This window comes from Alligator mississippiensis, chromosome 8 (assembly GCF_030867095.1).
Source record: "Alligator mississippiensis isolate rAllMis1 chromosome 8, rAllMis1, whole genome shotgun sequence".
Taxonomy (NCBI): Eukaryota; Metazoa; Chordata; order Crocodylia; family Alligatoridae; genus Alligator; species Alligator mississippiensis.
In genome coordinates, this window is record NC_081831.1 from 6,119,635 (window position 1) to 6,147,092 (window position 27,458).

At 40.4% G+C, this 27,458-nt stretch overlaps 1 protein-coding gene across 1 annotated transcript in view; it reads left to right on the forward strand.

Annotated features, from left to right (window-relative positions):
• The window catches only part of PITPNC1 (phosphatidylinositol transfer protein cytoplasmic 1), a 176,781-nt gene that overhangs the window by 133,626 nt on the left and 15,697 nt on the right, over positions 1-27,458 (forward strand). Inside the window, exons 8-9 of the mRNA XM_059732043.1 lie at positions 10,685-10,780; positions 26,555-26,710. Of these exons, the coding sequence (XP_059588026.1) occupies positions 10,685-10,780; positions 26,555-26,710 (252 nt within the window). The remainder of the gene's footprint in view (positions 1-10,684; positions 10,781-26,554; positions 26,711-27,458) is intronic.

Below are 27,458 nucleotides of genomic sequence, written 5' to 3' on the forward strand. Positions count from 1 at the left end.
AAGAAACAGAAATGTAGTGGCCTGTAGAGAAAAATAGGTTTGCTTGGACTGTCGATACAATCTGTCGATGAATATTTTCTGTTTGCTGCTATAATGGCAGGCTACGCCAAAGGAAACCTGCATCTTGCCCTGTTGAATATGAATAACACTGTCAGGGTTACAGAGAAAGAAGGTCCATATGGAGACAGCCTCCATAAAGACAGCATCTTTCAGCAGTTGGGAATTCACTGCCTGTCTTTGATATTCACTGCCTAACGGAGCAGGACCAAATCACACTGGAAGGCTTGCATTGCCCCTGGCTTTGCTCTAGACTCATGTTATGGATAGGGTCTAGTTTCCAGCGTTGGCACTCTGGCATTTTTCACATGTAATGCTGAGTAGGAAAAAAAAAAATCAGCAGGAGAGATTTTTTGAGCTACTAGTTCTTTGTACAAGCAAGATAAAGAAAGAGGTTAGACTTCATTTTCATATTTTTTGGCATAACTTTGGATTTGCTGTGGTTCTTGGCTGAATTACTAATGATAGAGCTGCAACAAAACTGAAAAAATGTTAAAATGTGAGCGGAGAGTTCTACAGGGCTTGTACTATCCACAGCCAACACTCATCATCAAGTCTCTTGAAGCCTATGATAGAGCAATGCACTTGCCATTGTGCTGCTGTCTAGTCACTTCCAGCCAAATTTTTTACCAAGAGATGCAAGATTTCCTGCTTCAGCTGATAAAGATAGAAGTCTTTGATTTATTGGATTTGGAAGGAGCAGTGCGACTTTGACACAACTCTGTCTTTTAGAGACAATGTTTTCATCACAGCCTCTAAGCCTTTTTTTATTTGCTGGTAGATACTCACGAGCAAAACTACCATACACCTCTGTGCTAAGCTGGAGCCACACATGGGGGAAAGGACAAACCAGGCCATGTTCTAGGACCAGTGTTTTTCCCCAAAGTGTCTTCCACAGATATTGCAATAAAATGCCTGGTTTCCCCAGAGTTTGGTGAGAGCATGCATATTTGGAAGGGGAAAGAAATGCAGTGAGTACTCAATAATTTTTTAGGATAGATTTGGAGTAGCTCATAAATAACATTTTCATCCTGCATTATTTTGAAAGTCAGGTTATCAAGTATTTATCATACATTTATTTGGTTTATTGGACAGAAGATGGTTCCACATACTGGGTCGATATATTCAGAGCCTAATGAGCAAAGAGTATCTATTGGTAATTAATACCTAACTTCTTCTGTGCTCTATGGATTGATTTACAAAGCAAGTTTTGCTTTTTGCAACCCCATCAAATTTTAATGAGAGTTTTACTTTCCAGGCTGCAAGGCCCTATGTAGCTGATACAGAAGGCTTTTGTCATTGTTGTGGCATCATGTTAGCTTTTGCTTTTTCTCCTTCTTCTCATAGAAGGTTTTGTTTTATGGTTTTTAGCTGTAGAGGTGCCATGACTACATAGGCACACTAACATGCTCTGCTACATGGAGGATTCACTTGTGGATGTTGGCCAAGCACTCGGGGTGTGTGTGTCTCAGATAGTAACAAGCATTTACTTAGCTGGCATTTTCCAAATCTGTTTTGCCTTCATGCTTTATGGGTTTGATCTCTCATTGGGGTCAGGGGGACCTCTCTTTGCATAGCAACTATCTGAGGAGAATCAGACTCCCACACAAAGAATCTGTGGAGACATTTTGGTATGGCGTCATGGTGGCCTGGAAAAAGGGAAGCACGTCATCCTCCCAAGGGTACGGCTGCTGCAGGAAGAATAGGGAGGGCTCAACAAAAAACAGGATAAGTCAGTGAGGTTCTCTTCAGTATGAAGAGTTACAAAATAGTAAATTAGGGAGTAGCTGAGTAACTTTTGCAATAGGAGAGAGATTTTCTCTTGTAAATCATACATTCAGTTCCAGCTCAGTGGTGGCCAGTAACCATTACTTTGGCAGTTTATAAACCTGTGTGAAAGATCTTTGTGATCTTATGGGTAAGCACCCAGGCAAAGAACACTATAGCAACAAGTGCTCAATGAAAAGCTATCCAATTTCTTCTTCTTGTGCAGGCTTTGTCTGAATAATGTTAAAATAAAAAGAAAAGAAAATAGCAAAGTTTCCACAAAAGATACTGTAGATACTACAGCAACCAAAATACCCATTCAGCCTATTTATTAAAGGTCTTCCTGCTTCTCCTTTCATAAAGTGAAAAAATGATAATAACTCTCAAGCCATGAAAAATACTGTATGCCCAGGATATCTGAATAAATAAAAAAGGTTTACATTCTGGCATTTACTAAGGAATTGCACCCACTGAGTTGAAGGAAGACTGCCAAATATTACAGCTAAAAAAACTCAAAGTGGTTCTTTGGAAGAAAGTTTAAATGGCAAAGCTGTCTGTAACAGGCTGACAAACCTACAGCTTCAGAATGATCCTATTTTGAAGCAATATCCTCCTGAGCAAAGGGTTTAGATGTTTATAAAGTTAAAGGGATTGAGCCCTAAAGCCAAAGCCAACAATTCCATTGCTGCCAACAAAGCTGTCCAAATAGTGACCCTTTGTAGCTTTAAAACATTTGACCTGCTACACAGAACAGATTGCCCCTCTCTACTGGGGGGGTCTTGATTTTATGAATTGGTTGCAAAGGTCCTAGTTATGCTTGTGCCATTCACTTGAATTGGATATAATCTATATATAAGTATACTATATTCTCCAGATCCATGCTCCATCAGCAGTAACCACTGATCTATCTAGTTAGATTTTCAAATGCCTATTTGATAATAAGCCTGGGAATCTACCATATCAGCACTAGAAAGTAGGGGCACCTGTACACAACATGGGGTTTAATCCTCATTAAATTAAATAGATTTATAACATTTAAACTTGTTTATTTTGGAGTGTCACATCAGTGTTTGCACACACTAGGTTTTTTAACAAATTAAGCTTTGGAGCATCGCATCAGTATTTGCACACACTAGGTTTTCAAACAAATTAAGCCTGGTCCCTGGCCAGCACCACAGATGAGCGGTACAGTCCAGTGCTGCCCCCCACCCCATGTCCTGCCACGGAGCCAAGCAAATGGCACAAGAAAAAAAAAAAAAAGCAGGAGCAATTCAAAAGCAAAAGCAATTCAAAGGGGTGAACTACAAAAAAAGTTTGCAGCATAATCTGGTGGGCAACGAGGCTCTTTCACATCTTTAAGTGCATTTGTGTTTGCACGCAATGAATCCATGGATGCGATGCTTTTAGTCGCAGTGAGCCAAGCTAAACGATGTCTGAGGAGTTTTACTTTAATGCGCCAGAAAGACTTTTATTGCTTCCAGAAAACACGCTTATGCAAACAGTCACGCCGTTGCAGTGCAAGAAAGGGCAAAAAATGTTGCATGTACAGACACCCTAGCCCCACAGTGTCCTCAGGCAGTCTCACCAGTGGGGGATCTGGGAGTATGAGAAATAGGCAGGGACTGGGCACTATACTGTGGCTTGTTGAGTAGCTGGCCTGATTGCTTATGAGCTGTTCTGTACAGATTGGCCCAGTTGTAGGGTACACAGATATAGCCCAGAATAGAATAATGCAGGGCCTTTGATTGTGTTCTACAGGCCTGAACTGATATATTCTTACCATGTACCAAAGGCAAAAACTGAGGGTAATACCTAACCTAAACCTTCCAAATAAGACCTGAACCACCTTTTGCTGACCCTTTGCCCAGATGAATTTCACCCATCAGGAATATGATGATTTCTGCTAGGCAAGAACTAAAAATAAAGAAGAAAGAAATACGGATTTATCAAACCTTGAAAATGAGCAGTAGGAAAAAAAAATAGAAATGAAGGAATTCTTCAGGCTGTGCGGTACCTTTATCCACTTGCCGGCTGGGACAAGGTCTGGGGTGGGAATCCGTGTTAGTAAGCGCAGGTTCTGTAGAATTCGTAGGGTTGATACGAGGTAATGGAGTGATTATTTTGTAGAACAATTTAAAAAGAAAGACATAGAAGTCAGCTGGGTTTGAGGGGGTTTGAGCATACAACCAGAGGAAACAAGCCTGCCGTGGTTAGTGCATATTGTTTTAGGATATATTAAAAACAATACTTGGAAAGTAAAGCCAACTGCTGCAGAAGAAGGATGTAACAAATGCTTTAATTCTTTTTAAAAGAGAAGACAATAGATGCAATATTCTGCCGTTCTTAAGTGGTTTGGGTGTCTGCCCATTCTGTTGCGTGTTGGGTTGGAATCAGAGGCAGGAATTGGCTGTAAGGGAATTCAGACATGCCTGGGAATAATTTTAGAGAGAGACCATGATACTTGCATTCTCTGGGCACGGAGACGGTCTGAACTTCAAAGGATGGCACTGGTATTTACGTAGTGTTGAGGTGATGATGTTGCCATGGTAGTCCAAGAAATATGCGAGAGGCGAGAATTCTTGTGGGTAATATCTTCTGGGTGACATTAACCAACTATGTGCTTGGGATCAATGTAGGCAAGCTTTTGGGTATCACAGTACCCTTCCTGAGGCCTCATTGACATTTCCTCAGGCCTTATTGATATTTAGTGTATTTCACAGAATGGCATTATTATTCCTTTGGGAAAAAAGTATATTAAGAGTCTCTCAGAAAACATAATACATAACTTGAACTTTTTTCCGCTTGTCTTATCCACCACAGTCAATGACTAGCTATTATTTCTCATATAACACATCTTATGATGATAAAGCATATAATATTTTTCCCTGCAGCTGAAACCCAGACGTACCATCCTGTAGAACTACATTCTTCATACACAATGTCTGTAGGCACAATGCCTAACACAACACAACCTCTAGTTCTCATTCTGGTACAGGTAATTAATCTAAGCACAGCTAAGCTAGCCATGCACACAGATACAACACACTTTAAATGCCTAGCAAAAAAAAACACCCCAAACAACTCACTACATAAAATGTGTTGCGAAATCAAGGAGTGTCTTTTTCAATGGGTCATAAACAAGTCAAATAAAAAAAACAGTCCTTACTGGAACATTCATAGGCAGTCATCACTGCATGTCACTTCTGGGTCAGATTTTTATTTTCTTCCTTCCGGCATCTTGGCACTAGGATATGTTTTTAATTCCGAAATCTTTTTCTAATGGGAAACATGTTTATTTTCCACTCTTTCTATGTTCAGAAGGGTTGAACTGTTTTTGCTTAAACTTAAAAAAAAATCATTTTGGGCACAGATGGAGCCTGGCATAGTTGTGCAAATGAATGAATGCAGAGGTTTAGAACGGGAATACTTGTGCTACCATAGCTCTCTAGGGGTCACTGACATGCACAGCATCCTGTTGTAACACCTTTCATTCAAGCATGTGTCTAAAGCAATGGAGGCCAACCTTTTTTGTCAGACATACCACAAATTAGCCCTGAACTTCCCAAAGTGCTAACCCTGCTTTTCCTGTGCTTCCTGCCCAAATTGCTGCTTTGCTTTCTTTCCTGCCCTATCTGCCACTGTGCTGTCTGTCCCCTCCCCAGTCTGCCACGTGCCACACACAGAAGCTGCTCATGCCACTTCTGGCACCTGTGCCACAGACTGGCCACCCCTGCTCTAAAGCATGAAAGGATTTTCTCAAGCCACTTCTGGCAGAGTCTGTTTGATCCCATGTAGGCACTATCTTCTGGCATTCGGGGGTCAGCAATTCCAGACTCATGCTGCATTTTTGGAAAAGCCGTCAAATTTCGATTGTGATACCAAGTAAGATTTTACCGAGAAAGAAATTATATGATGGTGGAATAGAAGCAAATGGTTAAATCAGGTGCTTTTAATGTTACTAGATGTGTGACAACAAAAGAATGTTAGTATCTGCAAGAAAAAATAGTTTTGATATGGGGAAAGAAACCTTGATTTTTGAACAGTCTGATCCTCAGCACTGAGTTCAGGGGGGGAGAATTGCTACATTGCAAATAAGTGTGGAAAGCAGAGGACAAGCTGATTTTGTGTCTCTAGATTTTCAGGCACGTACAAAGAGAGTGTGTGCAGCATCAAGACAAATCTTCTGGGAGGTGAAAGGAGAACTAATAATGTTCTTATTACATCAAAGGAGGACTAATAATTGGACTGGAGCATTGACTCTGATTTGGGTCAATTGACTCTGATGTTGGGATACAGAGATGAATAGTTACCCTCTCCATTAAACCATTTCTCAAGCTGCCATGGTTAATTTTGTTTTCATGTTATGCTGTGATATGTAATGCACACTTAAAGCCTGATCCCACTGTCAATTAAAGTAGTGGTAAAACTCCTTCAGATTGGGAGCAGAATCTGCTCTCTTGTTTCTCACTGAACTAAATCAAAATAGGTACATTTATTTTGAAATAAAAATGCCCTACCAAAAAGACCAGGGGTTTCGGTTTGGTTTCAGTGCCCATCTAGTCATTTTGGTGCTCGTGTGCATAGGCAGGCCCAGTGGTCTAGTACTCAGCACGTGGAAAACACCCAGGCTTTTCACCAAATTATCTGCCATCTAATTGAGGAAGGAGTTTTCTGCTTTTCTGGAAGGAATCTGTTACAGGAAATACTACACTTCTTAATTTGTTTGCATAATTAATGACTGACAGTGGAGGTCTGAGTCATTGAAGTGAATATGATGTGGAGTTTCTTACTCACACAAACCCAGGCAAGAGATGGGACTAAGTAGCCTCCCAAGGAAATGAACCTGTTTGAGAAAATTGCATATTTATGAAAATATGGAGCTTGATTTTCCTCGCTAGCCACTTGATTGCATTCATCCCTAAGGGCTTCTTTTTAGGACAGGAATGAAGTCAAGCTCTTATGCAGGCACGGTCACTAATCTAGCTCCTGTTCGCACACAAAACCCCCTCTAGCCTGTGTGCGCTGATGCTTTATAACCAAGCCAGATGGCCTGGCCTGGCTACTTGCTATAGTCTGAAATCAGGCAGAAAGCAGGGTAGATTTGCGCCTTAGAGACTAACTAAATCAGAGATATATGGCATAACCTTACATGAGCCCAAGCTCAGTTCATCAGGCGCCGTGAAAGGACAGGCACAGTTTTAAAAAAAAACAGGTATTGAAGTGAAGAGCGATGATTGTCAACTGCAGTGCCACGAACGCTGGGGCACCGGGGGATGTTTTTATGGGTGCTGCAGTGTGCAGAGAGGTAAGAAATACATTTTTAAATGGGGTGCTGCTAAATTCAGGAAAGTTATGGAGGGCTGCCTTGAGTCTAAAATGGTAGAGAACCAGTGCCTTACATGTTCACAGTGAGATGGCTGCTGACATGACCTCGATTTGAATCAGCAAACAGGGATGATATGTTCCATACCCAAGCATTTCCAATCCCTTGAGCCTGTAGATACAGTATGGAAGCACTGATTTTTCTTATCCCCATAAGCTGTCTTCCTGCCGTACCACTGGTCAGAGGGGAAAAGCAGTCACGAGCAAAGTGTATGCTGGGACACCTGCTTCTCTGATAGCCCATGGGGGTTGCACTTCATCGAATAAAGGGAGGAAAGAAGTGTGAAGCATGGAGGCATCGGTTTTTGTTGCTGCGTCCTTCGTGATCTCTGTTGGGGCGTCAGAACTCTGCGGAGGCTGTTCCAGGGGAGTTTGGTGGGGTTTTCAGGTTTTTTTGTTTTATTTAAACTTTGTTCAAAACAAACCACTTTACTTTTATAAAAATGGCCCAATTAAAGCCTTCTTTCAACTCTACTATCATTTTGTGGGTGGATTAATCTGACTGGAAAATGTATCTGGAGCTGTTTTTCGTTCCTCTTGGAGGTGGAAGTGCATAATGTTTGTGTAATGCAGCACAACTGTCACACAAACAACAAACGGCACCTAAACGTCAGTCTAAACGTTACCTTTTGCTTGTGGTTTAATCCTGCATATTTCCATCTCAGTTGGTTATCTGGCTTCCAATTGGCCTCTCCAATTCTACTCCAATTTAATAATATTTAACAACCAGCCATTCTGTAATTCTTTTTTAGGGAGACAGAGTGTTCTCACCCTCCGTTTTTTACACATTTGCAAATATAACTGCACAGATTGGGAGCCTTATGTTTCTTTTCATGGGCTTAATCTCCTCCTCTAAAACTTTTTAATTTCTCCAGTCTCTTACTTGTGATTGCAAAAGCAATCCAAACATCCCCCCTGCAGGCTTTAAGTGTATCCTGGATTATTTGGCTAGAAGAGGCAATAAGAGAATTAGACCTAAAAAAGAAATCAATCTTGTGCTCTAATGACTTCTTACTTCCACTGCTGATAAAGTCAGGGGATTAAATCTCCATCTGCAAATCTTGCAAGGACAGTCTCAGACTGGAGCATGGACAAATGATCTGACAACTTGGGCCAGTCACTGGAGTGAGCTCATCATGAAGCAAACACTTGGCATGAAGGAAGGCGTCTGTTCTAGCCAGAGGCAGACTCAGAGTTATGAGGTCAGGGATGAGTAAAAAAACCTCGTCTCCCTCTTGGTTTTGAAAACTGGAGATTTCTACGTGTACATCTGAGTATTCACTTGGCTGAAACTAGTGAAGGCCAGTGATTTAACTGAATAATCTCTAGCCATCTGTCAACCTGAACTCTTTCACACATTTAAAACCACCCCTCCCAAAAGTCTTGTACTTGATAGGCTCCGTGAGAGATCATGAGATCAAGCCCCATAACAGGCAAGGTGCACAGCTGAAAGGACAATTTCAGATTTAAAGTATATTTTAAAAAATATTTCTTACATGTTTTATACTTGGCAATGTAAATGATCAAAAAGACTGTTGTGAAAAAACTGGATCCGTCCTCTATCAGTTATGCTCTTGGTTTACTCTTTGCACTACTTTTAGCTTGGAAAATGGAAAAAGATGTGTCTGTTTTACCTTTGTCAATGTTTTCCTTCTGCATCCTTAAGATTTGAAGATTTGTGATACCCTGAATTAAATTGTTTCACTTGAAATTTCAAATAAGTTCAATATTTCCCTTTGTAAAATGGTGGGGAAAGCTGCTTTCACAAGATAACAAATTTAGGGAGAAATTTAGCAAGACACTTAAGCATGTATAAAACTGTTCATGTGTTTATAGCAAGGTAGTGAATCAGGGCCTTAGCTGATTGGGCAATAGCACCTTGTAAATTAAGAGAATCCCCATATTCTTTTACAGAAGAGCCAGAATTTGATACTTCTGCTCATGCAGAATGGTCTCTTTCTCCATGAACAGTCTCATTCATTTCATTCACTATAGATGAAGTGTAAGTTGCAGGTACTTCAGATAAACCAAACACACACTCTGGACCTTTTAAATATATATACCTGTAACTCATACTTTCTTAGCATTTTACACCCATTTCAGCAAGTGTTCCCAGTGAAGTCTGTTTAATTTTAGAGCTAATGGATAAAGCTCTCATAGCTACTGAGAGGAGTTAGTTTAAACATTCGGGGTCTAACCTTTCATGTATTTATGTTTGCCTTACAGGTGCATCCCTTAAGATTGCCCCATATATACTTTTATTTAAATTATCACCTATTTCCAGTCCCTTTCCATTTTTACTGCTTGTACGAGAGAGGTAAATTTCTTTCAGAAAATATTCAAGTAGCAGCCTGGCCACTGAGTGATGCTAGCATTTTGTATACTTGTATTAAATTAACTGTTTCTCTAGGATGAAATGAAATTAGCCTTTTTATATATTCATTACATTTTTAAAGCAAGGGATACTTATACTTCCTGGAAACATTCTCAGTGAAGCATTGTATCACACAGAAGCAGCGCAGTGTTGGCTAGTTATTATCTTTGAATATGCATACCCAGCTCTTAATTTTGTGGGCCAGATTTTCTAGACAACCTCGGCTTCCCTTTCTGTATACACAGAACCACAAAGAGATACATCAGATCGGTCAGAAAGATGCCTATGTAGTTGATTTCTCAGATAGGTAAGCAGAGAGGTTAACCACATAGGCAAATAATTATATTTCCAAATGGCCCCCACAGCGCAGTGGTGCAGAAGTGAGATTTCAAAACCAGGCCCTAAAGGATTTAAGCCAATAGGAGCCCACACAGTAGCCCCCCATTAGGACCTCCATGCATGCATTGAGGGGAGAGCTTTCCTGTGTGACTTTACAGGTTAAAAACGTGAGGGCACAGTAGGATTGAACCAGAATCCTCAGTCTCAGCATAGCAGCAATTGAACGCCTGCTTAATTTCACGCACCCACATTTCATCATTTTCCCTAAAGTAAAATAATTCTTTTAACCGATCTTATAGAAGGCTCAAAATAAATTCAAAGTCTGGAAAGCTGACTTTTCCCTCAGCTGTGAGAACTGGACCAAAAAAATAAAGAGAGCAAAAATAAATAAGATTTGGATCAAATTTCTGTTTTCCCGGGTGTTAACTGGGGGCTTGATTCTACAAAGCTGTGCAAGAGAGGACGGGGTGGAGCGGACTGAGCAGTAGCAGAGGTGCTGAGCATGGTGTACTGCATGTAATAGTCTGGGGACTCCTGGACTGAAATGGGAGTAATGTCCCCAAGCAATGGCTGCTGTACGCTCCCTTTAAGCAGCTATTGCTGGAATTTGCCAAAGGATGTGTTCTTTGTCTGTGTCCTTGGCCACACTTTTGCTACAGACCTTTAGCTCAATCCTTAGCAATGGCTTGTACCCATTATGACAGCTGGAATATGGAAGGGCACACTGTTCTGTTGTAATCTTTAAATGTCTTTTAACTCTCGCAGATTTTTGACAAGGAAGCTAAAGACCTCGAGCGAGAAGTCTGCTTTATTGATATTGCCTGCGATGAAATACCTGAGCGCTATTATAAAGAGTCAGAGGTAAGAGACAACTCAAGTGTGAAAGAGTAAAGAGGGAATGTGAAGGGTGCTATCGATGTGTGCTCATTTGCCACAGTCATCTCTTGGAGACCTGTCACAGGCTTTCAGTGGGTCTGCAAGGAAATCCCCACCATTGCTCAGATTTCATTTTGTACTTTCCAAAAGTGTTCTTTTTTTCTCAGCAGTATCAGAGCAGGGGATTGCTGTATATGTATCACTGTGCAGCCAGTGTACCAGGAACAGATACGCTTCGGAGTATCTCTCTCTCTCTTATGTGGCCTCTATATGCAGAATATTTGCATATCTGTTAAGATCTTAAGTTGTTCACATACATTATAAAGGCCTCTTAGCATGTCTACTAATAGAGCTAGGACTCAAAAGCAGCTTCAATTCTTCAAATGAAATTGTGCCAGTCATTGGGGCTTGTGATATCAGGGAAAGCCTCTGTGTTTAGGCTGCCTGACACTTTTCTTTATCAACATTTTTTGCAACCTCTTCTATGAGATGCTTTTCTACCCCCAGTTTGCACTAGGTCTTTGGTACTCAACAGGGTAGCTTTCAGAGTGAAAAAGCCTCTATTTAGTGCCATCAAGTCCTGTTCAACTCTTCCTGCTGTTAACTGTTCAAAATCACCGTTTTCTTTCATTTGCCTGCATTCCTGCAATTTTGGCATCCTGCTTATATAATAACTAATCTGAACATTTCAAGTGCAGGTTCATGCCCCTGCCAAAGTTGGGCGTCATCAACATGTGCTTTACTGGGAACTTCTGACCTTCCTGAAGCAATTTTAGAGCTAAGGGAAATGCGGCGGGGGCTGGCCTGGTTCCTCCCTATCCCATCACCTCAGATCCGGCACAAAACCCTAGTGAGTCATGTTCCTTTGTAGGGATACTACATGGATCAGATGCATGAACAGGGGACACACCTCTCAGGAGTCACACTGGGCTTTCCTTCCCACCCAGAAATCTCTCCTACCTGCAGTCACCTTGGGCCTCTATACACATGCTCCAGGGTGAAGGGGAGGTGCTTTAATTAGAGCAGACTAAGAGCGTCATGTATATTCAGTGTCCCGTGCTTCAAAATGGTGGCCAGGGCGCTTTAACCAAAGCTCGCTTGATGAGCTTTAGTTCAACATCCCCGCTGCCATTTTGAAACACGGGGACACTGAATACCTGTGACTCCAGCAGACTTGATTAATTGAGTTAGCATGCAGCAGAGCAGAGCTCCGTCATGTATAGGTGCCCTTTGTCCCAAATCTACCTGGTGGCATCACATAAAACATAATACCCCCTCAACTCCTGATGGGGAGGAAGGAGAAGAGAAAGAGGAGCTGAGCTTGTCTCTGTCACCACTCCTAGGCCCAAGGGTTCAACCTTGGGATAGCGCCTTCTCAACCTAGCAGCTAATTTAACTGAGCCTTCAGCTCACACAGGAACGGTCTCCACTGTAGCACAGAATGACCAGAATTCAGACTCTGTTAAGGAGTGATAAATATTAGTTGTTTGGGGGTGGGGAGGGCATTATGATCATTTAGACTGACCCTGTGCATCCAGCAAATCATGGGATTTCACCAAGGGATAGACTCCTGGTTGCAACTCAGGGGGAGGTGTTGTGGTTCACATCCTTTGCTTCACATTTGCCCTTTTAAAAAACTCCTAGAAACCAGAGGTGTCACGATACGCTTGAGTGTCCTGGGCTTGGCGCCACATGGGCAGGGCAACACCACTAGCTGGACTGCTGCCGCCATGGTGGCGGCTGATCCAACGGCTCAGCCGGTTCTGGTTATTTTGCCCCCATCCAGGGTTAATACCTGGGGCTGGTGCCCCAGTCACCCCCCACCCTTCATTACACTACCAACATACAAAAGAGCTACATTAGAACAGCTTTATTTAGGTTGCATAGTTAACATTAAGAAATGCCAGTTTTACAGTTGCTGTGTAACCTTGATTCAGGATCCTTGGACATATGCATTATGGTACAGATTTTGTTACCTGATCACACACTGTTTTACCTCATTCATAGCATAAATTCAGTGCTGAAATAGGCAGAATTCATCTTGTCTGAGCAACCATAAATCTGGCATTACCTAACTTTAAAGCACTTGACTTTAGACCCTGGATAATATTCTTCAACAGCAATTTTGAATGCAATATGTATGCTGAGATTCTCAAAGGAGCCCGAGGGAGTTAGGCACCTAAAGCTGAATAAATTTCAATGGGAGTAGAGCACCTGCCTCCCTTAAGTTCCTATGAAAATCCCAGCCATATATTTTAATGAGCTGATTTGTGCCCCGTAAGGCTGTTCCTCAAACAAGTGCAATTTACAGCTTCAAAAGTTAGTACAGTCTTTTGATTGCAGCTGAAAGTCTGCATACGTGAGTGTCTGGCTTAGCCAACTGCCAATTCAGAATGAGTAGCTGGAAGGAGAAGTACTCAGACTTGTGCCTGCAGTTCAGTTTGGAAATACAGTTTGCCTCTGTTGGAAGGGAGGTTGGACTCAATACTATTCTCATAGCTGGATTGAGTATAGTGGCTGCCTAACAAAGTGTAGCAGGGCTTTGCAACAATTTTTGGGATGGACAATGGAAGAATTGGCAGTGGAATAATTTATGTAACAGGAAATCTGTATTTCAGACTAGGATGTTCAAGTTACACTCCCTACCACAGTTGTACTAATGACAATACAAAAGTGACAAACTGCTTGTACTGGATGAAAACTTAGTATATATTATTATGAAACCTGTTTGTTGTGTACTGACATCCATATAGGATATCACTTGGTGAATTGACTCACCAGTATCTTAATGCTACTCCATGGTCTGGCTGTCCCGTTTAGGAAGGGGGACTGCAGCGAAAAGCCATGGAGCTAACCTGGACATTATTTGGCTCTGTTTTAAAGAAATCAAGTTAGATTTTTCATTTCTATATGCACACCCAATACTGCAAACAGAGATATTACCGAATAGCTTTTACACTTTCCTTATGGTTCCTTACTAGCCAACTATTAAACTTCATTTTTTAAAGATTTATTTCATGACACAGAAAACCTAATGTTAACTGAGAAAAAATGTGAAAACCATGTTGTATTTCAAGGACAATTCTGTGGACCTAATTCCAAGCATATTGTGATTTTTTCTACATACTGTAAAACAGCAATAATCCAACATCTGTTATTTTTTCAGTGCTGGAACATAATGTATGCATTGCCAACAAAAGTTTCTTGAGGACATCATAAAATACTGGGAGTTAAAATTTTGCCATCATTCCTGTTTAACAGAAGAGTAAATATTGTTTTTTCTTTTATACAGTCAAAAAATCTATCTTGTATCTTGTAACTCCCAGTATACATGTAAGACCTGATTTCATATAATCAAGATATGTTTCAATATTATGTTATGAAGAACATGGGTGAGATTTTCATTTATACTATGTCTCTTTCCACTATATTGACAATGTAGAAGGATCATAAAATAGATGTGAATACAATTTCTGTCATATTTACATAAAAGTGGTAATAGTGTAAAGAGGCTTAAGTGTACATGAGATTCTGGCTATAAATATTTTTGTAGTCCAATTAACAGATTTCAGGAGCTGCTGAAAAGAGATCAGTAAAATTTTACAGGTCACGGATTTTCTGCAGTTTCAATCTACAACTCTGATTCGCCTTCTACTTATGCTGGTTCTGCACATTTTCAGGCACAGGTCTGATTCTCCCTTCACATAAGCTGGTATCAACTAGAAATAACCTCATTAAACTTAAATAAAGTTAAATCAGTGTAAAAACAACACAAGTGAAATTAGGCTCAAACCTGGTGGACCAAATGGTGCTTTTAATTACACTGTTGTAGAGAATAATGTAATTGATTACTGTGGATTTACTGCAAATCTATGTTGAGAGCAGAATATGGTCCTCCAGACTGAAGGATTAGCCCTGCAACATAATAAGTATTTGACCCTGATTAAAAAAGAAACCCATTAGCATGTTTTTCATTTCAAACATGAGAGTAATCTTTTGATTTCATTGAACTGGTCAGATGCTTCAAGTTAAGCAAGTTCTTAAGTACTTTGCTGGATCAGGGTCACAGTACGCAGCATCTTGGCCCTGAAATAGGTCTAGACCCTATTCAAATATATCCTTTACTGTTGTGTTAAAAACATGCACAAAAGTTCATGATTCAGATGCAAATTAGAAAAATATTTTATTTTAATATTTTAACACAGCATCTAAACTGCTTGCAGTATGGCAGTATTCATGCTGTTAACCTTTATTTGGGACTCAAATGGTTTCTTTTTAGCTTTAAGGCATTCAGCTTTCTTTTGACCCATCAACTTGAAAAGGAAGCAATGTCATCAATATTTCAAGGACCTGTATATGAAAAGCCCCTTTCTGCAGTTCAACTGACCTTTCTTTGAGTTTGTATATCAAACAACCCATCAATTACTGACCAGATTATCTTCTGGTATAAATAGACATAGCCACACTGACTTCGGTGTAGTTTTACTCACTTATATTAACATAAAATCTGGTCATGTGTGCCTCATCCACACAGGTGAGCGTTCTCATTAGTAATAGTAATACTGTACTAACACCTAGAAGTCCTGATCAGGAATAAGGGGCCAACTGTGAAAACAGGTATTTCCTGCCTCATTGGGCCCCAGTCTATAAGAGGTATTTTGTTCTAATGCAGGAGTGGCCAACCTGTGTCATGGGTGCCACAAGTGGCACAGGCAGCCTCTGTGTGTGGCAGGCAATAAATTGGGGAGCAGATAAGCAGCACAGTCACAGCTAGGGCAGGGGCCAGGGCAGGGAGAGCATCAGATCTGGCAGGGAGCAAGCACAGGGCAAGGAGCAGACAGCTGAGCAGCAGATTGGGCAAGGGAAAGGGATCAGAGCAGCACTTGGGGAGGGGGTGAGGCTGATTCGTTGCACGTCTGCCACTCTTCTAACGAACTTGCAGTCAGATTAAAGAGGCCGTGTTTTCCCTTTCACTGCTTGTCATGTAGTAGTGATGTATATGTAAGCAGCAGAGCCACAAATACATAAAATATCTCTTTACATAATCTTCCACTGGACTGCAGTTACACATTTTGAGTTCTGCTGTCACAAAATGGGGAAGAGACATGTTTTGTGAGAATGGGGCAGAGATTAAAGGGAAAAGGCACAAGTCAGCCTAACAGCCCTTTGCTTTCCAAATAATATCTAGAAACTGAAGAGTAAAAAAAAAATTACCCAAGGGCCATATAGGCTGAAGAACCAGTTACTGTCTCAATGAGCAGCATCCTAAAGGATGTCTGCCAGGATAATCTTGAGTGATCTCTTGGCCAGAGCCATCTAAACGATCCTAATCCATTTAAGAGTAAAGGTCTTATCCTTCAGTGTTTGCAAAAAACACTTAGCTCACTAAACAATACTGAATCACAAAAGGTTACTAACCGTGGCATGCAGCACACACAAAGGACCAGATTCTCAGTGGTAAAAACCAACTATGGTAGAAGCACAATGTTTTGTAGAAGTGGAAGATCCAGAGCTTTAGAAGGAAGAGGATTATTTTTATTGCTATAAAGTACCCAGGCACTTTGGGGGAAGGTGCAAACAGAACTTTCTAAATAAATAAGGCCAAACTATTAGTGGGTTAAGCATATCCAGTACCCAGTGGATCAGACAAACTCTGCAAGCTTCACTTCCTCCTTTATCACTTATCCACAGAGCATCCCACAGGTCCACGGCATGTAAAAGCCTGTCTAAACCCCAGGCTTATAGGAGCCTGCACAATCACAAGTCTGTGATATGCTCACTATTCTGCATATACTAAATGCAAAGAAAACCACTAACTCTTGCAAATGGAAGCATGGCTGCTACAATGCATCCAGCATAAAAAAAAAGGAGGTTAATAATCTTCCATTCATAACTTTTAGTGACTCAGGGATCTAAATTCAGGCCACATAAGGTAACTGCAGCTGTAATCTTCACTTGCCCATGTGAGAGTCCCAAGATTTCTTCCAGTCTGCAGTTATTCGTGATGAACCTTTGTACATTTCTCATAATCAGATCTTTTGCTGCCACCTCCTTTAGTGGATAAGACTCACATTTCAGATAAGCTTAAGCCAAAACATGGATCAGTAAAATGTTAAGTGTGATTCATCTTATTTCTTCTACCACATTTGTATCAAGCTTTATCTACCCAGCAGGTTAAAGTGTGACTGCCGTACATGTAGGCATATGGAGTTTGAACTAGCCAGCTTAAGTAACAAGCTCAGTAGCAGCACAGACTTCAGCATGAGCTAGTCACCAAGGCTGCCATGTCTTCACTGTGGTTGTTGCAGAAATCTGAAGCAAAAAATTTTTGATGCATGTTTCAGATCTGAGGATGTTTGGATCCAATTTCAGATTTAGTGACTGGTCTTTTATCTCTATGATAGCTCCATACATGTGCATGTGTACTTGCTTTTCTGTCTATCCAAACTTGTATTTATTACATGGAATACAGGGTGATGTGGAGTGGCTTTACTGGCATCAGGTTGGGATGATCTGCATAGTTCGTGCTTGACGTCATTATTGGTGAGTATCCTGAACTCATGCCAGTAACACCTTTATGCCATACCTCATCACCATGTATTGCGTGTGTGTGTATGTGTGTGTGTGTGTGTGTGAGAGGGAGAGAGAGAGGGAGAGAGAGAGTTATAAATATTTATCTGAATTATTGATGAGAAGGGAACCGAACTACAGCTCAGGAATGGATTCTCAAGTGAACCATTCACGTATAACATTTACCAGAGCTGTGGACTTCTGTACAAAATATTCTTTGCCATCATATTTAAGTTTTTGAACTAATGAGGTTTCATTTCCAGATGACAGCACAGCAATTAAGGGTGCCAGAGAGGGAATAAACTCTGTAAATGGTTTCCAAATAGTTAGATTTCATGCAGCTGCCACAGTTTTCGCCTTCAATTTCTGTTTCCGTTTCAAGGTAACACAGCTGCAGTGTAATGAGTCCAGCTTGCTGCTGTCCAGGTGCCTTCAAAATACCATAACAACCCCCCTTGTACACCTCAGGCATAGGAATGATGTCAGTTGAAATAACACCGCTACTTCAATTACCAAAGTGAAAGTGTATTAAATTATCAGGAGAGAACTACTCATACAAGTGGAGGAGATTCTAGTGTCCTCCATGCCCACCACAGCTGTGCTGTCTTCTAATGGTGACTCTTGAATCTGAACTTAGGGCCCCTCCTATTATTGCCAACCATCTTTGCTTTCTAATATGTCATAGTAGAAGGAAAAAACCCAGAATTCTCTCTATACGATGGAGTTAAGCCTCTGAGAGGAAAGTTGCATGTACTCTGTGCTGGAGCAGTACTCAGCGCTGGGTGCTATATCCTGCACTCACTTCCATGAATGTGTACAGCAGTTGCCCAAATCTAGAAACACAAGGGTTACAATAGAGTATTTTAGCAGCCTTTTGCCTAATATGTTTAACCCTCTTTTTGTTCTGCTCATCAATCATAGGGAATTTGACCAGGATCATTATTCTGGGATAATTGTTCTTCAATAGCTATTCCAAAATAACTCCCTTCTGGGCACTGTATTGCAGACTAAAAATGACTTTAGTCATTTACTCACAAAGCCGAGTTAATTATTCCAGAATAAAATCACATTTATTCCAAAACAGAGTTTTTATACAGGTGTGTTATTCCAGAACAGCTACATTATACCCAAATATCTATACCAATACATATTCCCCATGCAGATAAGGCCACTTATATATTGATCTCCTCATAGCCTGGCCCCCAGTACTACAGAGCCAGCTCTTTATAATACACATTTTGCAAAAATAAAATATTTGCATTGGTCTACCACCTCAAAACTGTCCTGCCACTTGGGGTAAAGCAGGATTTAACTGGCTGTCAGGAAAAAAAACAGAACAAAAAAACCCCAAATATCTTACAGTATGAAATATAAATATCACAACAGTAGCATTTTGCATCAATATAGGCTTGCAGAACGCTGTGTCTGTACAGTCTCATATTCAAAGCCCACCCATCGCAGCTGGTGATGAAATGCCAGGTCACATAGATCAAAACAAAATCATGACGGATTAGTTCTGAAATGCTACAGCAAACAAATTGGACTTCAGCCTACAGGAAAAAAAATGTGCATCACGGATATCTGTTGGTAGAATATTCCACAGTAGGAATTTAAGGTAAAGAATTTGTGCCCTGGAAAGAAGAATCTTGGAGGCCTCTGAGCAGGGATAGAGAAGAGAGCGGTGATAACCTGCCTCCCTTGGGAGCTGACTTTAACTCTGGCCTCAGAATCAGTGGTGTAGAGCAGAGGCCAGTTGCAGCCAGCAGAGCTGTGTCACCTGCCTGTAAGGCTCCCCAGTGATCCAGAAATTTGGCAATAGAGGAGCATAAGCTACAGCAATTAACACTGTCACTGCTCCCCTGCCATTAAATTTCCAAACCCACGGAGAGCCCATGGGCCAAATGATACGATCCCGCATGTCAGGTCGCATCAGTGCATGGGGCTGAGCTGGCACAGAGAGTCAGATTTGGTGCACACAAGTTGCTGTGTGGTGAGATCTGGGCCCATGGACTGTCTCCATGCATCAACCCTGTGCTGCATCCGTCCTGCAGATAGACCCTGCTCCACTCATCTAGCCTGCAGGCCAGAAGGTTGGACACCACCGGCTTAGAGCATTCATCACATAATGTTTACCCGTTTGATTAACTGTTTTTACTTTATTGATATTATGTTTTCACTGGTACTTCTTTTCTTCATTTGGTTTAGAGTGCTCTTCCCTGTTCCTCTTGATATCTGATATAATTTATGAGTCAGGCTCATTTGACAGAGTCATTTTGCAAGGGAATAGCACAAATTGCTCCCATGTTTGCAGTATGTTCTACTGCCAACTGCAGAGTGGTTTAAAAATAGCACTTTAGGTATCAAGTGCTAACAAAGCAGAAATATTGGTGTCTGTGTGCTTGGGTTCCAGTAGAATATAATTTAAAAAATGAAGACAAAAGCATAATGATTACCCTTCTACGCAAGATCTTAGATCAGTTTCAAATCAGATTTGGAAAAAGAACTTCTTTTTAATGTCCAGAGAAATAAATGTAGATGAAAGCCCTATCATTGTAAATAAGATGAGCATTTATTTTGGAAAGTAGAAAGGTAAGTTGAGTATTGAAAACACTCAGGGCAGAAGTACCTGAACCACTGGTGGAAAAAAAATAATGTAGTTATACTAACATTTCCTTTATTTGGTCATTTTTATAGTATTTTCAAAGAACTTAAGTACCCTTTTCAAAAGGAAGCAACTCGTGATTAGAAAATGAACTACATATCTGAGTTGCCCTCCTTCTGGCAGATTGCAGTATCAACCCAGTCACTCAGGCAAACTGTAGTCCCAGCAGCAAAGCTGATTTCTTGAAAATTTAGTATTTATTAAGAACCTGGAAAAATATTTGGTACTTGTGGTCTGATCCAAGGGCCAGTGAACACAAGAAAAAGAATTCCCAGTTACTTCCAGGGTTTTGGGTCAGGCACTTAGATACCATAACAGTGCAAACTATAGGATGGGGGCCTATGATAGTGAGCCTTTATAAAATATCCCTGCCCTTCACAAGGGTGAGACTGATGGTGGCAGACTGGGAAAATGTTTCAAAGTGATGGGCAACCAGTTAGCCTTGCAACTTTTTCATAATGTGAATGGAGCCACATTAGTGCCTTGTGCCCCCTTCAGCCACATTGCTCACTTTGTACTTTGTCCTTGCAAGGCCCAAACTCCCTTCAGATGGAATGCAAGTTTGCCAAAGCAAGAACTGAGTACTAAAAGGTCATCATCAGGATTTGGCTCTTTATTTTCAGTGCAGCACAGTGGAAATACAGTTGTGAACCTTCCCTTTCCATTCCCTTTCCCTTTCTGCAGCCTCAGGTACCTGTGCATTCAAATTTTTCAAGGCAAGGACTCCCCATAAAAATGTGTTTCTTGGGTTATGCAAGTTGCCTGTTGACCTATGTGTAGGGCACATCTCAACTTATAACAATCCAGCCAACTTGTGACTAGACATACTGTCCTTCAAGCAGATGGGTAGGTTTAAAGAGAGCCAAAATGTGGGCACTGTGCAAGGATTCTCAGTCAGAAACATTTCAGTGGATGTCCATGGCCTGTTTGTGGGCTAAGAAGAGTTTTTATCACTAAATCCAGGTGTTTGCTGGGCTAACTTCCAAGAGAACAACATTGCTTTTGCAGCATCCTAATGCTGTTTTGGTTTTGAGCAAAAATATCAAGTCCTATGTGATGTAACATAAAAAACCAAACGCAATTTTAGGCTGCATAAATGGGAGTATTATATGCAAGATACGGGAGATGATACTATCAGTTGACTCAGCTGGGTTATGCCTCTACTAGAATATTGTATGCATTTCTGGACTCTGTGTTTTCAGAAGGATGTAGAGAAACTGGAGAGGACCCAGACGCAAGAGAAAAATAATGAGTTGGAAATGTAAGCTGTAAAGAAAAGGGAGAACAGCTGTTCTCTCTTACCAGAGAGGGCAGCACGAAAAGCACTCTAGCAACACAGACTTAAATTGAATCTCAGAAAAAATATCCTCACACTGTCATAACAGTAGGACAGTAGAACAAGCTGCTCAAAAAAGCTGTAAAATCTTCTTCACTGGAGATTTTCAAGCCATTAGCATTTGTACAGGGTAATTTTAGAAATGTTACATCCCCAATTTATGCAGGGGGTGGTCTTAAATGACCCTTGCTTTCCCTCACAACCCTATGAACATATGTGTGATTTGATGTCCATGTGATTTAAACACCTGTTCAATTTTCATTGACAATTTTTGAAAATGTGGCTATTGAGACAAACTATAAACATGTCTCTGTTGATTTCAGAAGTGAATGTGCCTCTTTTTATCTAAAGGTTTACCTTGGCCAGGGACAGACATACATTTAAAGCACTCTGAATCCCAGAGCACTTCCCATTCAGCCCCCTGCAGACACACGGCTCTCCCTGACTTCCACAGAGTGCTTCAAAATGGCCATGAAAGCACGAGTTCCAGAGAGCCGGGCAGCAGGAATCCCTGCATGCCTGAGGATAGCTGAGCACACAGGAGAAAGCTCATTGGGGAGCTGCCCTGCTGCGCCCACTGGCAGAGCCCAGGGGAGTGCTGGGGGACCACTTGAGGAGACAGACATTCCAGGGAGTGCTTCAAAAGGAAGCACTTCAAGGATGTTCCTCACTTTTTGAGAGTTGTTTCTGAAGTGCCTCTTGGTCTATGCATGTCTGTACACTCACTGTTTGAAGCACTTCCCACAGTGCATCTCTCCAAGACCCTTGATGGGGGAAAAAATGGTGATTTATATAGCAGAAAAAAATGGTGGTTTATGTAACAGTTAAAGTTGTAGATGCCTATATCATCATCATCATCACTACCAAAAATAATTTGTAATGTAGTAAGATCTACAAACATTACTGATCTCACCAGGACCACTGTTTCATCATTCTAGGCAATGTATTCATACACAAGGAAAAGACTGTCCTTGCTCCAAAAAATCTAGTTGTGAGTATATAAAACCAGAATTCCTTAAGGCAGCATCTGAACACAGGATCCCAAAGAGATTCTGATCCACAGGCTCTCAGGTTGACAAATTGGAAATCTAGAAGAAATAATACGTTTTCCGGACAGACTTTATCTAAATAATTAATTTAAAAGCAATCGACAATAATTCACTATTATTGCAGTCTGAGCAGGAAGTTCCTTACTGATGTCAAAGGAGCATCCACACTGCTAATAAATACTGGAGTGTAACTAAATTGGGAAAGCAAACTGATCAGGATCTAGGCGTCCTGAATCCGGAAAATAATATTTGATGCAATAGAAAGTATACAGTTAAATGCATCAAATAATGCTGAGAGTCCTGATCTTCTTTATTTTCCTCATGGATCAAAATAATCTCTGGATTTAACTACCATAGAATATATGGACAAAAAATATGACTCTTACTGCTGGCTAGAACTGAAATATTAGCAATATCATCAGCCTATTAAGCTTCTCTTCTCTACTAATACAATACTAGTTTATCCGAAAAAGCAAATACAAGAAAAATTCCTTAAAGGAATGAATGGCAAAATTTTCAAAAACATCTAAACAATTCAGATTCCTGAAACTTATTTTCAAGTTGCATAGACATAAGTATTCTTAATGTCAGGCTCTACAAAGATATACTGTAAGTCACTTCTAAAAGTGGGACTCAGCTTCCTAAATCACTTAATCGTTTTTGAAATTTTTCTCCAAAATTCTTAACAGTAAATGGATTGGCTGACACAGTTCTTAACTAGAGTCATTGAACTAAAAAATGGATATTATCACTGGCACTGGACAATCAGAATTAATGACACTGTGGGCGCATCTACATGAGATATTAAATGCGCAGTAGAGTAATTCTACTGCACATTAGTGTGTCACAGCAAAGCTGTGCTATTGCACTAATGCCCAGTAGAATTAGTCTGCTGTGCATTAGCGTCACTAAAAGCTGTGTGCCAATGCAACTGTGCAGTAGTGCCAGTTACTGTGCATTTAGTTAGTACCTGACCTGTTATTACAGATACTAAACTTAATGAGCCATAACCATTAATGCACATGTAGACGTGCCTTGTAAGTGGCATGATAAACTCCTATCTATCTAAGTTAAGTCAAATATCAAGGTAAGGGGGACTACGTTAAATGAGCTGTTGTACCACCATGCTTTTATTAAATCTGCTCCTGAAGGAACCAAGAGAGATTATGGTGTGACTTTTGATTGCAAGTTAGTGATTTTGGATATTTATTTTGAGATATCTGAAAGTAGCCTGATTTCTAGAGGATGTGTACTCTGTGTTTTCTGAAAATCAGACCCCTTTACTTTGTCTGAAGTTGGGCAATCTAAAAACCAATGTACCCAAAATCACTATCACTTTTTGAAAAGCTTGATTTAAATACATATTATTTATCATCAAATCTCCGAGATGATCTCTGACAGTATTACATCCTAGCAGACAAATATACAATTATATGAGAGAACATGAGAAATGTAAAATCCTCTTTTTTACCTCTGCTATAATACCAGAAAAGAGACTTGTGGGCTGTAACAACTATCTCATTGAAATCAGCATTTACGTTTGAGTTCTGCCTGATTTCTTAAAAATAGTTGCTCACTGCATTCAGCTTTGGTAGGAATATTTAAAATAATTGTATATAGCTGTTGTAACCTGTTTCCTTACTTGTGGCTCTATCTGCTATAATTCTTTGTCCCCAGTCTTTTTGATTCTCATATTTTTTTTATTGTGCTGCTCACTTCAGGCAGTTATCATCTATACAACAGTTCTTTTCAACTGGAAAATATCCAGACCAAGCTAAGGTCAAGTTTTATTGAATAAGAAGATGGGCAGACATTATGTACCTGTGATTTGTGATGTACAGTGGTATGTTATTCTGATATGTGATGTAGCTGCTTTGTTTTCTGTGATGATGTTTTCTTTTCTCTGGTAAAACCAAAGTGTATTGCAAACATGTTGCTCATGGAGGAGGATGTGAAAGTAATAAAAGGAATGACGTACATAAAGATGGGAAGAACATCACTTCATTAGAGGCTAGTTAAAAAAGTGAAACGGTAGAGCTTCAGTTTTATGAACAAAATCAGAAGCTGGGCCATTGGCGCTAACAATAAACATTAGGGGAAAAAAGAATATAGTCACCAATTTTCCCCTTCCTTAAGTCATCCTTATCCAGACCCTTATTTATGTTATCACTTCAGCACCGTTTATATTGAAGTGTATGTTTAATTATGTTCCTAAATAGGGAAGGACTTAAGCATAAGCTTGCTGAGATCATAGCCTCCGGGGCTTGATGTTTAGTATGGATTAAAGGAGGTACATTGTACTACTGCTACTTCACTAATCACTACTACTTCCCTGTCCCCATATTTTGAAAATGAATATTTAATTGTAAATTCTCTCCAAGACTTAAAAGATGTAATTAGCAAGAGCAGACATAAGGCCGGATAGACAAAAATTAACATACTCATGCAATAAATTGCAGCTACTCTCTTAAGTATTTCTTGGATATCCACTTAAATGAAGGACATCTTTTTTATTGTTGAAAGTAAACCCTGAATATATGCTGGCTTTCTTCTCATAACCAAAACTTCCCCATTTTTTAAATTCATTTTATTATATTTTCAATGAGTTTTGAGAACATGGAAACCTATTTCATTTTAAGAATCAAGTCTGGATATAATCTTTGTTTTCAGTAGCAATTGTTATCTTGGCTTTGCTCTACCTTCAGACTATAAATGTAATAATGTATTCTCAGCTCTCCTTGACTTACTGGAAAATCAAGTAGCTTGTGTTGAAATTACAGATCTTCAGGGTTTTGTCCAAAAGTATTGTGACTGAGCTGTAACTGGAGATTGCTGTATTGCTAGAGTCTTGTACTCAGCTAGTTATCTGGATATTTAACTTAGAATTTACAATGGCATTGTCGGTCCCTTAAAATAGATGATGGATCTATGCACTTTGCTCAGTGTAGATTTACATCCATAATGTGACACTCGTAAGCTTCAAAAGCATCTAACTACTTTCCTTAAAACCAGTTCCTAGGATCAGCCTCAGGGACAGAAGAGGAAATCTCTTCATGTAATCTTTCACTGCTCCTGTTTCTCTTAAACCTTGGGAGCTTGACTCTCCACTGCCCTCATGCCATGTGTCATCTTTACATCTATGCAAACTGGATGCAAAATGTTGCCACATCAGGATATAGCTCTTCGGGGCTTCTTTACATTTGCTTTGCACAAGCATATAGCTGAGAGATAGTTAGCTGTGTTAGTCTGAAGTCATGCAGAAGGCAGAGCAGGATGGCACCACCTTAGAGACTAACTGGGTCAGAGAGGCATGAGCTTTCATAGGCAACAACCTACTTCATCAGATTCTGTGAATGAACACCAGCATAACTGAATACATAAGGTACAAGTCATCTAGAGAATAACGCACTTGATAAAGTTTGCAAAGTGAGCACTCCTCCATCTGAGACATTTATAATGAAGGTTTTCTGTGTTTGGGGTTTGGTTTTTTCACCTTTGAGTTTATTCTGCTGCTCTTCCATCCAACTGACATGCAGGTCCTGGATGAGAAATAGGCAGGGTCTATGCATACTATGTACATGGCACAGTAACGTCTGTTTTCCTTACTGGTTTCTTTAGATATGAAGTACATTAATTATTTTGTAATTTTTTTTAAACCAGTGCCATTAAATTTACTTCTAATTCTCAATGGTTACTTTATAGCTAAGGATTAGGTTCAAGAGACATCATTCCTTCTGGCTCGTGTGGTGAGCAAATCCCTGCTTTTGCACTATAATGCCCAATACAACAAACTAGCTCCTATTATCGTGGGTACCACAGAGAAAGGATACAGTGAGCCACAGATCTTGACAATAAGTTGAAGCAAATGCATGTGATTGGTCTTGATTACATCCTTGCATGGCACTTGTGTGAGTGCATATGTTATAGGGGTGAGACATAGCTAAGCCCAAAATGGACATGGTGTTCAGGAGCTTTATGTGTTTTACCATGTCCCATTATTCATTTAAGCAGCTTCATGTTATATTTCCATAATACTTAACGTGTTTCCATGGTTCATTAGAACTTAAAACAGGGACATCAGTAAACTAATAAATAAGACTTTGATGGGAAAGTCTTTACAATCAGTCTTCCTTGTTTTGCAGGATCCTAAACATTTCAAGTCACAGAAGACTGGCAGAGGCCTGCTAAAAGAAGGCTGGAGAGACACTCAACAACCAATCATGTGCTCCTACAAACTGGTGACTGTGAAATTTGAAGTCTGGGGACTTCAAACCAGAGTAGAACAATTCGTACACAAGGTCAGTGATCAGCTATACCTTACAGCATGTGCCCCGTATGTGAGCAGATCTAGTGCACCAGCTGAACTGGAGCACTAGCCTGCATCTGGACAAGCCTCGAGGTAGCTGAAGCCAGGGAGTTAAACTCTAAACTGCTTCTATTCCTTCCTGATTTTCAAGGGTATTTGCATATGGAAGTTTTTATTTGCCCATTAAAGAGATGGAGGCCAGCTGTAAAATTTCTCTGTAAATACAAACTGCCCCCAAAGACCGGAATTGTTTGGCTCCAGAGTTCACTTTCTGGCCCGTCTCTGAGCACAGCCAGCGGGAGCATCTCCAGGGCTGCAGTCCTTGCGTGTGATGAACAAACAACCTCTCTTCCTGCAGCCTTCCCCAGAGACCTCCACTGCTGGTAAACTCATCCTCGTCCCAATGACAACAGCTTTATTGTGAGACTTCTGAGCTGTTCAAAGGCTACATTTAGAATACAATGTTTCTAGGCTGAAATATTATTTCCTGTCATTTTATTACCCAAAACTTTTAATATCTTTATTGTTCTAAACAGTTTTGGGGATGTGACCTAACTAATTATATCTAGTAATCTGATTCTGCCCCCTCACTTGGTTTTACATCAGTGACAACAGCAATCATTCTCAGTAAACTGAATCTGAGAGCAGAATGAGGCCTAGTATTTACTTTAATTTGACGGCCACCTTAGCTTTGATAGTTTATTTAGTTGGATGCAGCGCTCCAGAGGTGGTGCAATCAC